Source organism: Xyrauchen texanus, chromosome 41 (assembly GCF_025860055.1).
Source record: "Xyrauchen texanus isolate HMW12.3.18 chromosome 41, RBS_HiC_50CHRs, whole genome shotgun sequence".
In the NCBI taxonomy this organism is placed as follows: Eukaryota; Metazoa; Chordata; class Actinopteri; order Cypriniformes; family Catostomidae; genus Xyrauchen; species Xyrauchen texanus.
In genome coordinates this window covers 15697206-15713187 of record NC_068316.1, presented here as the reverse complement: position 1 = coordinate 15713187, position 15982 = coordinate 15697206, and the positions used below count along the sequence as shown (strand labels likewise).

The 15982-nt window shown below is 38.0% G+C and overlaps 1 protein-coding gene across 4 annotated transcripts in view; it reads right to left on the bottom strand.

The window, feature by feature from the left end:
• LOC127634148 (villin-1-like) overlaps positions 1-15982 on the bottom strand; it is a 36040-nt gene that overhangs the window by 3637 nt on the left and 16421 nt on the right. For 3 of the 4 annotated variants that reach the window (XM_052113543.1, XM_052113544.1, XM_052113542.1), the window contains 18 exons: positions 15332-15411; positions 15122-15196; positions 14444-14637; positions 14259-14367; positions 11832-11942; positions 11492-11697; positions 11198-11276; positions 10964-11062; positions 10311-10464; positions 7309-7409; positions 7057-7194; positions 5852-6010; positions 4006-4185; positions 2941-3086; positions 2699-2843; positions 2382-2570; positions 1245-1304; positions 403-630 (listed from right to left, as the gene is read on the bottom strand). In XM_052113543.1, the coding sequence (XP_051969503.1) occupies positions 403-630; positions 1245-1304; positions 2382-2570; positions 2699-2843; positions 2941-3086; positions 4006-4185; positions 5852-6010; positions 7057-7194; positions 7309-7409; positions 10311-10464; positions 10964-11062; positions 11198-11276; positions 11492-11697; positions 11832-11942; positions 14259-14367; positions 14444-14637; positions 15122-15196; positions 15332-15400 (2442 nt within the window). In that variant the 5' untranslated portion in view covers positions 15401-15411. The remainder of the gene's footprint in view (positions 1-402; positions 631-1244; positions 1305-2381; positions 2571-2698; positions 2844-2940; positions 3087-4005; positions 4186-5851; positions 6011-7056; positions 7195-7308; positions 7410-10310; positions 10465-10963; positions 11063-11197; positions 11277-11491; positions 11698-11831; positions 11943-14258; positions 14368-14443; positions 14638-15121; positions 15197-15331; positions 15412-15982) is intronic. The other variant, XM_052113545.1, reaches the window with a different exon arrangement.

The following is a 15982-nucleotide window of genomic DNA, read 5'->3' as shown; positions in this document are numbered from 1 at the left end:
GTTCATATTCATTTTTAAGCAACACAATTACTCATATTTTAACTTAGGAAGAGTTCAGAAATCAGTATTTAGTGGAATAACCCTGATTTCCAATCACAGCTTTCATTTGTCTTTGCATGCTTTCTACCAGTCCTTCACATTGCTGTTGGGTGACTTTATGCCACTCCTAGTGCAAAAATTCAAGCAGGAATTCAACAGACAATGGAGTGGAATGGCTGCCATACACAGAGTGGTCTCTTAATTATTTCCAGAGCTGTATATTCTCTGAAAATAAGTTCTATTATTTTACACAATTATTTTCTCAAGTAAGTATACCAGTTTTAGGGAAGTTTAAAGTATTGTTACAGGAAAACAAACAAAAAAACTGATTGCAGTGAAGTCTGTACAGATCCCAGTACCCACCTCTCGTTTGCCAGGATCCACTCCGGAAGGCAACATATTAGGTGTTTTAACCGGCTGCTCAGAACTCTGCATCCCAGAAGGCTTTCCTTTGCTGGGAGACTGGTTTATATGTGTGCTGGAAGAGAGCATCTGCTGATTTTGGGACTTTATATTTCCTGGGCCTCCAGGAGCACTGTAGCTCCCCACACCTCTGTCTGTCTTCTTATTTGGGTCTTTGTTGATAATATTCTACATGGAATGAGATTGCCATCATGTATAGTTCTGCTGAAATGTACATACTATATAGACGTGTTGATTATATCAATATCTGATCAAGTCATTAGCAATGATTAAAAATGTGATTAAATAAGATGGATAAAATGCATCTGTTAAAGGTGTTATAAGCGATTTTTTCATGGAAAGGTATGCAAAAATGTTCCTACTCCCTTAAAGATATTAACGAAATAAGTGTTCTGGGATATCTCACCGGTCTCTGTGACAGCTGTACACTTTGTAAACAGCAAACAAAAATGTGTCCGCAGACAATGACGCTTTTCACCTATCAATTATTTTGCTTGTTCTCATCTGAAGCGGATCAATGAGACTATAATTCATAATGTTTGTCAGTTGAAGGCGACAGGCTCCATTGTGTCACTGTTGAATTTGACAGCCACAGGAACAAACAATGCTGCTCTTTTATTCGGTTTTTGTCTTAAATTATTTTTGGAGGGCGGGGTTTTGGAATGAGGGGCGTGGCTAATTCAAAGGCTCAGTCGCATGAAAGCTTCAGAATGCTAAAATCGCTTACAGCACCTTTAATATCAGAAAGACAAGCATGTAATCAGTATGGGGAAAGCGTTTACCACGGTGATTTGTGAAACATCACCCAGGTTACTTTTCATCTCCTCATATGAAAGGCCTCCCTGTAACGTAGAGTTTAAAAAGTGTTTAACTAAACTGAAAAATCACATGTCTCTTGTGTGTGTGTCGCTCTTTGTACATTCATTCATTGTATCCCTGGTGTGATGGGGGAAAAAGTATAAGTCAACATCGAATGGCCTTCCCAACCCATTCTACTTCCATAATGTGAGGTATTCGAAACAGAATAATGAGAAAAAATGTAGGACGGAATCATGAATTTATTGGAATGTGAAAAGTGGGCATTCCAACTGAGCCAGGCTGATGAAAATTCTGTTCATGGAATAAGAACATTTTATTTGACCTGCTGGGAACTGGTGACCAAGACATGAGCATCTTGAAGTTTACCAATGGAACCACATTTTATTTTAAATCTATAGTTATTTGCTAACACTGCGTTTACTTTTATTACATTAAAGTTAACTGCCATTAAACGTTTGCCTTAAAGGGATAGATCACCCTTTACTTACCGTCATGTTGTTCTAAACCCAAATTACTTTCTTTTTAACACTGAACACAGAATGGTGACACAAAAAGTCACCATTCACTTTTATTGCATCTTCTTTTTTTTCTTCATATAATGTAATAATGGTGACTGAGGCTGTCATTCTGCATAACATCTCCCTTTGTGTTTGGCGGAATAAAGAAAATAATTGGGGTTTGCAACAACATGAGGGTGAGTAAAGGTTGACATAACTTTAATTTTTGGCTGAACCATCCCTTTTACTATTGACAATATTTTAGAAAGACAGCATTACCTACAACAGTAGCCTCTAATTAGCTATTTGGCAATTGGTAAACATTATTTTCCCCACCTGCATGTCAGTGGTGTAGCAAGTCATTAACTTTTGATGTAAGATTTCAAAGATACACATTTTTGTCATAGAAAAAACGTGTTGTGAAGAATCGTGCACAATAGAACCAAGAACGTACATTAAGAAAGTGAAATTGGGGTCAATTGTCATCTTGTGTTATGGTAGAATTATTAGAAAAGATTCAACAAAAGATTTTGTTAGTGGGTTAGTGAATTTACGTATTTCATTACTGCCCCCTGGTGGACTATTTCAACTTGTTCAACTCACACTCCACTTATGAGGATCCCAAGCATTGAACCAGCCAGTGAATGTGGGTGGCTCATAGCCCTGTTTAACAGAGATGATCGGTGTCCCAGGATCCCGTCCTGCTGGGTGGGTTTTAAGATACTCCACTGCACTGCTGCTTGCCTCCTGAGTCTCGTACTGGTTGGCTGAGTTGCCAATCCAAAAGAAAATCTGAGGGCATGAAGAAGTTGTTGCTTGATATTATTTTTCTCTCCAAATGTTGCACAACCTAGAAAAACACATTCAGTTCTCCATGTCCACATGCAAAAATGCAGACAGCATGGCCTCACACAACCCACCTCCTCCCAGGTGTCAAGCAACATGACATCATCCTCATCCAGATCGTCCTGTGTGAATTCAGCCACTTCTGTCATGCGGAATCGGCCCGTCTGATTGGAGCATTCAAACAGAAGTGGAGCGTGAGCATGGTTCTCTGTCTCTAGTCTGTGGAGATGAAAAAGAAGTCAGTGGAAAAGACCAAAAGATCATATGAACTCTAGTTAAAGTTTGAGCTGATACTGGGCTATATCTGTGGCTGTACCTCTTGTCACTGGCGTATGGAGCTTTTCCTCCTAAAGCCACCCAGAAGTGAGCAGGTTCCTGCCCTTCCATCACAATCTGCTTGTCCTGCTCAGAAAGCAAATCAGCTACGACTTTCCCCATCTCCCTCTCATCTCCACTGCAACCCTGTGAGAAACACACAAATGCACACATTAGTTCCAAAGAGAGAGAGGGGTTATGTTTCACATGACACAATACAGTATAAACGTACAATTCTGAGTGCAATAGACAGAAAGGAATGAAGTATTGGAGAGACAGGGGCTAGCTGTGTCAAAGGGAAGTACAATATTTAAGAATATTTTTCAAAAATGTTTTCTAAAATGAAAGTTCCAGTTTATTAAACATAATAAAACAAAATGTAATATGCAATTTACTTAGGTAAAGAAGTGGGCAAAATCAAACCACATGGCATGCATTAAGGCAACATAAGCAAGGTCAACTATATCATAAATGTACTGTAGATTTGAACCTAAAAGGTTAAATTGTGTTTTGGCCAAAGTTATTTTCCATAAATGTTGGGTTGGGGCATTTTGTCACTTTTTACAATGACAAGTTTTGCATTTGTTTTAAATAATGTATTTTAATAAAATGTATTAATTGGTTTGAAACAATGGTTTGCTATATTTTGTTACCTTGTACGTTTCTGTTATTTCATAATTGCTTTACTGTTAAAATTTATCTAACAAATAAAGTACCTACGGGTATAATGGGCTATTTACTGGCAGGTTCCCAACTTACAGTTAATGGTCACAAAAGGTTAATGTAAGTTTTTCTTGGGCAAAAATTTTGAAAAAAAAATTTTGTAGTCAAGACTTTGAGGGATATGCTTATACAGAATTCGGCTTTCAAAAGTTCACCTACGCTGAGAAACATTCCCCAGAGTAAAAAGTGTAACAACTAACCCTGGTCTCCCTTATATACAAGGACTCTGAAGCCCAGTGTACATATTTGACAAAATGGAGAATTTAGTTATTCACTGTTTTTTCAATTACAGCACAGTTTACAGTTTACCCTGAAATTCACTCAATCTTTGAAAAAGACTTGCCTTGCCATACCACAGGCAGAAATTCTGATCAGTTTTGAGCAGAAAGACATCATTGGTGTTTAGAGAGGAGGCTCGGGCAGGCACCTCTGTTGCCTTTGTGTTCATCTCATTTGACCCTCTGACCTGGAAGAGTCTGGCACCAGGGTTAGAGTTCACCACGCCTGCTCTCCCTGTGCCACCCTGAGAAAGCATTCATGTAATGTCAGTCTGACAAGAGTGCAAAAATGATGAGAAGGAAAGCTTTTCTGTTTCTGAAATAACCATATATGTGGTAGAAATTAATTGATGATGAACATAATAAAATATTCATCATGAATATATATTAAAATATGTAATTTTAATTATAGTTGAATCATGACAATTATTTAAATGCACATTAACTATACTATTATAATTCTAAATCTTTACACTCTGTAACTATGTTTGATAATTCTATTCATTATTAGTTTTATTCATAAATTACCAGCATTTCCTCTTTTTAACAAGAACAATCATTAAAATAGTTTATATGATTATATAAAATCACATTCAATTTAAAAAATATTATAATAGTATATTAAATATTATAAATTTTTATATTATAATGAATATTATATATTTATTATTAATATAATTCATAATACACATGTTATATACATATTATATAGATACTGTACTCTATTATTATATGAAATAAATATTATTAAATATAGTTTTATATTTTAGTTATAAAAATATTTAAAAAGGCTCAAATATCTCATATACTGCTAAGTTATTATTAGCATTACCACTTTTTAAAAAGGTCAATCATTCCAAATAACTTTACATAATTATTTAAACTCATATTTCATTTTAAAATATTATTAGTGTATTAAATATGATACATTATTATATTAAAATTAATATTATATATTTATTATTAATATAATTAATAATAAATATATTATATACATATTATATAGATACTGTACTCTATTATATTATTATAATATAAATATGATTAAATATAGTTTTATTTTTATGTTTTATTTAAAAAATATTTTAAAAGGCTTAAATATCTCATATACTGCTCAATTATTATTAGCATTACCTCTAAATTTTTTTTTGAATATAAATCATTAAAATTGTCTTTATATAATTTTATAAAATTATATATTTTATTTTAATATTATTACAGTTTGTTAAATATCAGAATCAGAATGAGCTTTATTGCCAAGTATGCTTACACATACATGGAATTTGTCTTAGTGACAGAAACATCCAGTGCACAAACAATACAACAAGACATACACAATTAGAAAAAATAAATAAATAAATATATTATTAATGAATAGGGTATGTTGGATAAATATAACTAGACTAAATAATTACATTATATTATATTCAATTATACAATGTATGTGTATCATATTTATATAATATAGTTCTATATAATATAATATAATATAATTTTATTATATAAATATTCTTAAAAATAGATCATTTTATATTTTATTTTAAAGAATATTAAAATGTCTTGTATATAATATCGTATATAATGCTCCAAAGAGGGCAAAATGAAGTCATATTAAGTCATAAGGTTAATCATATAATGAGGCAGGGTTTCTCTACTAGGGGTTTTCAAACACCAAGGGGTTCTAGAGGAAACTGCAGGGAATTCATTAAATTAAATTTATTTAATTAAAATTAATATAATATCCATATAACACTTTTACCCAGGTCTTATATACAAAAGTTATCCATAAAAATATATTACATTACTTGAAATGGTGAAGGGGTAAATAAATTAAGTAAATCATTTTGGTTATAGTTTTAAGGGATGTATTCTAGTAGTACTTTGAAAGAATGAGAATGAAAAGAGCATCACCTCATAGATGATGAGTCTGCCTTTAAACATCGCCAGGAAGTGTCTGGGCTCTTTTCCCATGACCACTCTGACCTGTGTGGGGGCTCCATTATATTTGTTATCCAAATTCACCGCCTGATACGCGCTCGCCGTCACTTCATCCTGTGTCGCATGACGACCCTGGAGAACACATGCTTCATGTCAAAGGATCCCCAATGTGTAAATCCAGATTATAAAACTGTGTAATTGTGGCCTCTCATCTTAAGTGCATTGGTGTAGTGTATGTCAGATATTTATGCACATTTTTAAAAAATTAGGAAAAACTGAGTATGGTCATAAAAACGCATTTGTGCATGGACCTACTTCCTTACGCAACCGATCAGAATCTGCCATTGCTGGTTCAAAACAAATGATGAATCCAAGCCTTTGTTAGTAATTAAAAAAATAGTATCACGGCTTGTGCTGTTTCGAAAAAGTCATTGGATAAACAAGGATGGATGGATGTGTGTGTGTGTGTGTGTGAGAGAGAGATAGAGAGAGAGAGAGAGAGAGAGAGAGAGATAGACAGATCATGTTGCCACACCTAAGCAGAGATATTGTCAGCTTTCTGAAGATCAGCTTTCTCAGTGGTAAATAGCCTTTCAATATTCCTCTCTATTTCACGGTATCTGGTGCGCAAGAGTCACTCCCTATAGAAATCACAATGTCCTCCGCCATTTCCGCTCTCAGCTGTGATGAGCCTTAATGCTGAAGTTGTTCATTTAAAGCCGTTTAATGCTATTTCCTAGCTTTAGTAATGTAGTAATAAGAGGAGTGATCACGGAGTGCAGTCCTATGTAAACAATGACTAACAGAATGAATTCACGTCACCTAACTGGCTCATATTACACACAAAAATGATCTTTTGCCACCACCTGCTGGCTAAAATATTTGTCAATGTCAAAAAAAATAATAAGACAACCCATAGCTCTTAACAGATCTGCACTGCTCTTACACTTTAGCTTAGAATGGCACGAACACAAGCGGAGTGATACACACACAGTGAACCGTCAGAGTGCTGATGGTGTCAGACCATCAGTGCTCATGGAACGTCTCTCGTCCAATCAGATTTGAGGACTGGAACAAGCTGTTGTATATTGTATTATATATCTGTTATATTTTTTTCCACATTTTATAACATCAAACAATACATTTGTGTTGTAGGAAGAGTATTTTATGCTCCTCACCTGCCACATGTACAGGATGTACTGAGGTTTGTTGGCTCTGTTGTAGGTGTACAGCACTAGGTAGCAGTCTCCTCCATAGAACTGTCCATAGGTTTTTGGGTTTACCTCCTTCAGTTCAAGATTCTCAATCCGCCAAATCTGAACAGAAAGCAGAGGAGATTTTTGTTGTGGTGTGGTAACAGTCCAAACTGCTAAGTTTACAGATTTCTTGGTATTATTATTATTATTATTATAATTATTATTTTGTCATACCTGAACCTCCCCAGAGCCGTCGTCCACCATTCGCTCCTGAGCAGCCAGCTTAGGCTGAGCATGAAGCTCCATGACATCAAATTTCACTTGATCCACTTTAGCTGCAGTATACAGGTGTGTATACAATCACCAAACAGACGTAATTGTACATATTACATGCATATAACAAAATTATACTCATATAGAGTATCTACACTTCAGGGTCCCCTCACTTTTGGACAAATTAATTTACATGAACTATCCAGTTGTTTGTGATTACTAGATAAGTATTTTTAAAAACATTTAGTTTCAGAGTAATTCACTAATGAATCATTCAGATCGATTCGTGAGCCACTTTGACTGATTTATTGAAAAGAACGGACCCCCAAAAAACTATTTTGATTTATAACTATGGCTTGAAAGCAAGCTCCACTTAAAATGTTCAGAGGAGATCATAACAAGAAACAAGAGGTGAACCCCAACAAAGACGCTGGACCAGACTCTGTCTCACCATCCACCTTGAAGCACTGTGCTGATCATCTGTCTCCGGTGTTCACAGACATTTTTACACCTCACTGGAGACATGACATGTGCCAACCTGCTTCAAGACCTCCACCGTCATTCCCATCCCCCAAAAAACAAGAACCACAGGACTTAATGACTTCAGACCAGACACACTGTGGTAGTGAAGTCATTTGATCACCTTGTGCTGTCCCACCTCAAAGCCATCACTGATCCTCTCCTGGACCAGGTCAGTAGACGATGCTGTTAACGTGGCCCTCCACTTCATCCTCCAGCACCTAGACTCCTCAGGCACGTACTATTACTGGATTTTAGCTCCACCTTCAACACCATTATCCCGGCTCTGCTGCAAGACAAGCTCCCCCAGCTGAGCGTGCCTCACTCCACATGCAGAAGGATCACAGGCTTCCTGACTGATAGGAGTCAGCACGTGCGGATAGGAAAACATGACTCCAAGACCATCAGCACTGGTTCCCCTCAAGGCTGTATTCATTCCCCTCTATTTTTCTCCATGTACACTAACAGCTACACCTCCAGTCACCAGTCTGTCAAGCTCCTGAAGTATGCGGATGACACCACCCTCATTGAGCTCATCAGGTGGGGATGAGTCTGCCTATTCATCTGGTGACCTGGTGCAGTCAAAAAAATTTCTTGGTTACTGTCGTTACCTACTTTCCCTGATGGAGGGAACGAGATGTTGTGTCGATTAAGTGACACTAGGGGTCGCTCTTGGGAGCCCAATTCACCTTCAGATCTTCAGAAAAGGCCAATGAGAATTGGCGAGTTGAATTTGCATGCCACTCCCCCCGACATATGGGTATAAAGGGAGGCCAGTAGGCAAATTCATTCAGGTTTTGCACTGAGGAGCCGAGACAAGGTCCCGGCCGTTACAGCGGTAAAGTTCTGTCTGTGGCAAGAGGGACACAACGTCTCGTTCCCTCCATCAGGGAACGCAGGTTACGACAGTAACCAAGATGTTCCCCTTCTGTCACTCACTCAATGTTGTGTCGATGAAGTGACACTAAGGGTCCCATATACGAAACGCCACAATGACTGAACTGGTCAAATGAACTGCCGATTCAGGTGTAGGCAAGCTACTATAAGTATAGGAACAGATGCACTTGGGCTGCACGGAGCCTCCCCAGACACCCCAAGATGTCATGTGCTTCACCATAAACCACCATACCAAATATGGGAGCATTTTCTCTCCATAGAAAAATAGATTCGGCTGTGGCCTAAAAATGCTCATAAAATGCACCAGGGAAGGAGTCCTTTTCGAATGGCCAGACATGGGAGAGGCGCAGTGGTAAGTCCTGCCTTTCGTAGGGGGGTTTCTACAAACACAGCGACCGGGGCAGAGAGGGCTCTGCCAAGGGAGATGCGGGTCTACCACAAGGTAGGGGGAGACCATGCCGCGGAAGATACATTACAGGAGTTTAACAAGGACACCAAAAACCTGTGGAGCACTTACCCCGATACAGGGCATGTAGCACAAGTACTGGGTCTGACCACGAGTTCCTTCGCAGAATTAGTGAGTCAGAGGGCTAGGAGGAAGAACATCCAGGGTTCACCAGTCATGAACACGCATTGGAACGAAGAGTGTGCCACTTCACCTTCTTGGAGGGGAAAGGCACTATGCACAAGTGGTACACCCGGCTGGCTGTCCGAGTAATGAAACTTACCTGTTCGCACCTGAAAGAACACGAGACGAGACCGGCTCACCCAGAGATGTAAAACCTTGCAAAGGTATTGGGTGTTGCCCAGCCCGCAGCCCTACATATGTCTGCTAGAGTGGTGCCGTTGGCCAGTGCCCAAGAGGATGCCACACCTCTCGTGGATTTTAGGAATAACCCAGGCCCACCCACCCCCATCATCCTGTGTGACTCTCCAGTTGACTTTGTGGAGTCCTTCCGCTTCCTGGGAACCATCATCTCCCAGGACCTCAAGTGGGAGCTGAACATCAGCTCTCTAATTAAAAAGCACAGCAGAGGATGTACTAAAGAAGTTCAACCTTCCGAAGACAATGATGGTGCACTTCTACACCTCCATCATTGAGTCATCCTCACCTCCTCATCACCATCTGGTAGACAGCTGCCACTGCCAAGGACAAAAGCAGACTGCAGCGTGTCATTCGTTCTGCTGAGAATGTGATTGGCTTCAATCTGCCATCTTTTCAGGACCTGTATGCCTCCAGGACCCTGAGGCAGACAGAAAAGATTGTGGCCGACCCCTCCCACCCAGGACACAATCTCTTTGAGACACTACCCTCCAGCAGGAGGCTACGGTCCATCAGGATCAAAACCTCATGCCACAGGAACAGTTTCTTCCCGTCTGGAACTGGCCTCATTAACATTTGCTATTCTATATCTTTTTAGATTTTATTAACTTCCATGACTTTTCTAGACTTTAAAAACCCAATTTTTTATTAATTTTTTTTCCTATGACCATGGGAACCCTGAGCCTCTCACTGCAGGAGGTGTAATGCTGAATGGATGAATCACCTATCTTGCCCACATTGTGGGTCTTTCCCAGGCCTTGACTTTGACCAGCTTCTTTCCAGGACTTGAAGAGATGTTTAAACATGGCCGACTCTCCTCCCTCACTCATAACCTCCACCTTAGTGCTGGGCGGGTAGTTCTTTGCTTTTATAAAACCCTGAGAGAAGAATATTTGTGGTAAACAACTTTGATTAGCAAAGAAATTTTGGTCATTTTAAAAGATTATGCTTTCAGGAATTCTACTTTGCAACACACACAGTCAAAAATGTTTACATATATATTTAAATGAGGACATACCATAGACCTCCATTGTTTTTTTTTAAAGCTTCTTCATGCTGAAAAGCTAGGTTTTAGTGGTGAAAAACATGGCTATGCTTGTCCACCAGCTGGACCAGTACAGACAAGCATAAGCAAGCCTAGACCAGCATGGGACCTTCATGCTGGTTAAGCTGATATTTTCAGCAGGGCTAACCCTAACACTACCCTTAAAATAAACTTTTTTTAATAAGCATAATAAGCATTTTTAAAATGTACATATTTATATTATTTATTATGATGTATGTATGAGTAATTTCTCCAATTGAGGACATCCCCAAATGCTAACTTCTGTGGACAAATTTCTCAATTCTCTAATGTAAACACAAACACAAACTTACAACTGCCCGACTCATAGCTGAGCATCTTTCTTCATTTGTCGCTTTTTTTCCCTTCCAAACCATTATTGCACTTCCACCCTGATCTAAAATATAGCAGTCCTAATAAAAGACACACACACACACACACACACACACACACACACACACACACACACAAACGTGCACAACAGTAAGTTATAATTATACAGTACATGATAATATTGTGGGTGTTATCATAGCTATAGCATTTCGTACCGAGGAGCACAGCAAATCCTGCGTCAGTGGACTGGCAGCCACTTCCTGCACTACCAGCTGACCAGTGGCATCAGACACACTATGGGAATGTTAATGTTAATTAAGTACATATACAGTAATCATACTGGCTCTGGGATATCGATTAATAACTGACATCATCAAAGAGATTTACAAACATACTATAATAATGATAAATGCAAATATCAAAGATAAATTGATGGATGGATGGATGGATACCATTACAGACAGACAAACAGACAAATAGAATAATAGATAGAAAAAAAATTCTTGTACTGGTACAGCTTGACGTTTGAGATCTGTTCCTGGTCTGGTTTGTTGTCAGGGATTGCCTCTTTCAAGTGCCCACTCCTCTGACCCAAAACGGATACCATAACCTTCATGAGCTCAGGAGAGGCTTCCTCCTGCCCACCCTCAAGCACACCAATCTGAGCCCGGCCACCACGCTCTCTGTCCCTGATGTCCTGAGCCAACAGCACAGCCTACACAATAGAGAGAGAAGAGAACCAAAACAGATGAATTTGTCATTTTTTAATGCTAGTCATAATAAAGTAGATTCAGTCTACATCCTTCTACCACTCAAGCACAATCTCACTTGTTTTATTTCTAAATTTACCTTCATTTTTTCTTGTCTGTTGCTTTGAGGACCATTCCATTGTATTATTGCTTTTCCCATGTCCAGCAAGAATATGTCCCCCAGATTAAAACTGCTCCAGGACACCTCCACCTACAGAAAGAGTATATGATTCACTTCAGTTAACCCAGACTTAAGTCAGGTATCTAATCAGTGAAATAGTCCTGTTCAACAATGACTTATCCTGAATGATTTGTGGGGTATAACATAATTAGCTTCCTTTTCCATTCATAGTTACAGCACAATGAATTACCGTGTGTATAAAGTTTAAGGCAAACGCAACCTGATGTTGACAGCTAAACAAAAGACAACCAGCGTCAGACATTGAATAGGGCCAAGTTAGAGAGAGCCATTATGAGAGACAAGATTCTTAACATCCTTTCACATTGAATTCAATTATTTATAGTCTCTTTATTTACCAATCCTCTCAATGTGCAAAAATATCTATCCCCTCAAAGTGAATCGCATTGCGTGTGCTTTGACCACATTTATAATTAACTTAAAAGGTCAGCTGTCCAAGTGTACATCTCATTCAGCTCCCTAGTTCAGTAGTCAGGGCACTGATCAGTGTTTCAGCCATTTCTAGGGCTGTCCCAAATGCAAAACAGCTCCTGTTTACTGAAACATTCGCTTCCTAAAAATTCCCAGAATGCATCGTAAAAACCAGGGAGCATCATTGCTCACCATGCTCCCTTAACATAAACGTCTCCATGTCTTCTGAAATCTTTCAAGTCCTTAGAAGAAGAGAACAAATATAAAACTGTGAAGTCAAAGCCTTATTTTCTCTATAAAAGAGATATTGTTTGTAATGTTTTTCATCCATAATGACCATGAAATTAAAACAATCTTTTAACATCCTGAGACCCGTGTGTGACTGCTATGTGCATTTACAACCAATTAGTTTTCCTAAAAATTGATGAACACATACTGTATGTGGACAGGGGGACTAAATTGTGAAATTTAGTTGTGAAAGCTATAGAAAGTCAGATTTCTTTTTAATCAAATATTTTAATAAAAGTATTTTAAAGGAGTATTAGTGATGTTACAGACATTACAGCTGATTTTCTTAAAAGCTGCTTTGATTTGACTTTTAAGTTACAATGTTTTATCAACTTTGGAAACAAAATGTTCTCTCTTTGCACAGTCAAACAAACAAGTGATAGCCAGTGTTGAAGCATTTTACCAATCAGAAATTAGCATAAATAATTCTGATTCAAGTAATGTCCAGCATCATCCAATCACTTATGACTCAAACAGGTTTCAATATACAAACATAGCTAGTTTTCTTTACCAAATGTAGTCTCGTTGAACTTTCTCCCAAAACAAACTCTGCTGTGATTGGCGCCGTGTTGTTTGGTCACATGACTCCGTACGTTGAAATTTTTAAAGACCCTTTATTGACCGCCCAGAGTCTCCTGAACTTAGATCAGTTGGTTTATATGAAATAAAATTATGTTTTGCTTATAGCAAAGCCCAAATACAACATCCACACATGTGTACGCAGGGCCTCACAAGGTTAAATATTGGAGTTGTTAGAAGAAGGTTAAAAATACACTCCTTTATGTCAGAACTGAAGCCTAGTGGCCTCATGACATGTGGGGCTTATTCATTTTGGGTGACCCGAGTTTGAGTCCTGGCTCGTGAGGTCCTTTCCCGATCCCACTCGTCTCCCTTTTATTTCTTGTCACCTCTCTACTTTCCCTATCCCATTAAAAAGCCATAAAAATACACTCCTTTATAATTTTACTTCTTCATTTATGTAATTTATCTTTCATAATAATGCTGTATGTTTAAATAGCTACAACGAAAATGCACGACAGTGTAATTTCTACAGAAATGTTGTTGATTAATAACAACTGTGTTTTTATGTGCAAGCCTGTTATTGTGCCGCAGGTAATCGAGTCATAAGTCTCCCAATTTTCAGTGGATGAACAGCCATGCCAGTGCCCAAATTCGTGTTCACAATTTACTGATTCATGACATATGGAGCTAGGGAGAGAGATTAGGTGCATGCCATGTTGTGTAAAACCACTAAGGGACCCACTTTATATTAGGTGTCTTTAACTACTGTATACTTAAGCATTTGATATCATTTACTTATAATATACATACATGTATGTGCATTGTACTTATATTGAATGTATCTGAATTTATTTACATCTGTATTTACACTGTTAACCAAACCCATAACCCTAAACCTAACCCTACCCCAACCCTTACCCTACCCCATCCCTCATCCCTCAATATCCAGATTTCCAGCTAAATTATAAAGGTGTTTCTTGAATTTTAATTAGGTTACATGATTGATACTCCAATGTTACAGTTATGTAATATTTATGAGCTGAGCTGAGCTATTGTAGAAATCCTATTTTCACTTTGTCATTCACAGTGTCTGATGTAGCAGTTTACCTCTTTGGCAGTCACATGTTTTGTCCCTTTAACGTGGAGCAGTCGCAGAATGTTATACACGTTGCTTTCCACATGCGTGAACCCTGATCCCACACCACCTTTTTTATAACTACAGAAGAACAGTGTGGACATTAGTCAGACCATGAAGACTTGGCAAATCCCAATATTTCCTTTATTTCACTTACATGAGACCACTCTTGAAGTAGCTTTTGAATTTAGATGATTCGCTTCCCTGGACCTCACGGTACTGAATTGGACTGCCACCCAGATATTCATCCAGCTGTTTTACATAGATGGCTGCTGCTCCCTGCTCATCCTGACTGGAACTGTTGCCTATCCAGTAGTGGATGTCTATGGATTGTGTGGAACTGCTGCTCACCTGAAAGATGCATTCAAACATGCATGAGTAAAAGATACATACATAATATGTGCTTGAGAAGATGCTGAGATCAAAGAACACACCTGAATAGAGACACCTGGAGTTTGAAAGCTTGCAGTGATTGCAAGCCTTTTTATTAGCACTATTTAAAGGTGAAGTGTATATTTGTTATGTTAAAATACTTACTCCTATCCCATCTTAATATTCTGAGACAAATATAAGTAAGCCATTTGTAGGCTGATTTCATCAAAACGATTGTGGATCTGTAGTACTTTAAAAACATTATAATGTGTACTAGCATGAGTCTGGGGCAGAACTACCCATTTGTTCAACCAACCGAAGACGGGGGTAGTGTTTGGTAAAACAATGATTAACAGTGAAAAAATTCCATTGGTGATGATTGTAGCAGAAATTACACACTCCAACTTTACAAATAACCTGAAGAGTTTCTTATGAAATATGGATTGTGTAACAGGATACTAACATAAAGAATGATGTAGCAGTCACCCTCAAAGAAATTTCCAAATGCTTGCTCTGGGACAGGGGCCATTTGCATTTTCTAAAGAAACAGAAAACAGAATAGCACATAAAACCAGGAATTATCAAGAATAGGTTTGTAAAGTAATATTTAAGCTAACATATCATAAACCTCACAGCAATGGGTTAATGGAGGAAATTAACTCTGGTCTCTTACATTGATGGTCCATATCTGCATACCAGGCTTTCGCTGAATGTTTTTAAAGACATCTTGGTTTGCAGTCATTCTGCTGGACTCTGAGAAAAAATCATAATGCTCAAACTATCTGAATGAAAATCCACAATGTAATGCAATACAACTCACAATAAAACTATGAATAATGTAAATTGGAGCACTCTTTGACATTTAGATTCTTATGACTGTCACAAAATGTAACAATTTACTTGTATTTGACCTAGTCTACCCCGCAATACATTTCAGTGTAATTTTGAGAAGTTTTAGTATAATAGACTATAGAAAAAACTGAATTTAAAGGTAAACTCTGTCTTTGTATCATCTTGGATTTACACGGACACCAAGTAGCTTGGATGCAGCATCAAATCAATAGTTTTCAGTTTCAGATGCCATTGTAGAAATGTAGTTTTCACAGTCAGCCATGATTATTTTAATCAGTGAGTGAAAGTGTCAAATAACAGGAGGGTTACTGAGATTAAGCGAGTAGTATTTGGCTGGTCATGTGATTCTTACAGTGCAGCCCTCATGTGCAGACCCTCTCCATGTACACTAAAACGGCTTGTATAAGGTTACTGATATAACTGGAGTCTTCATTTTAATGTGAGTTGTCTTGATTTCATACATATATTGCAA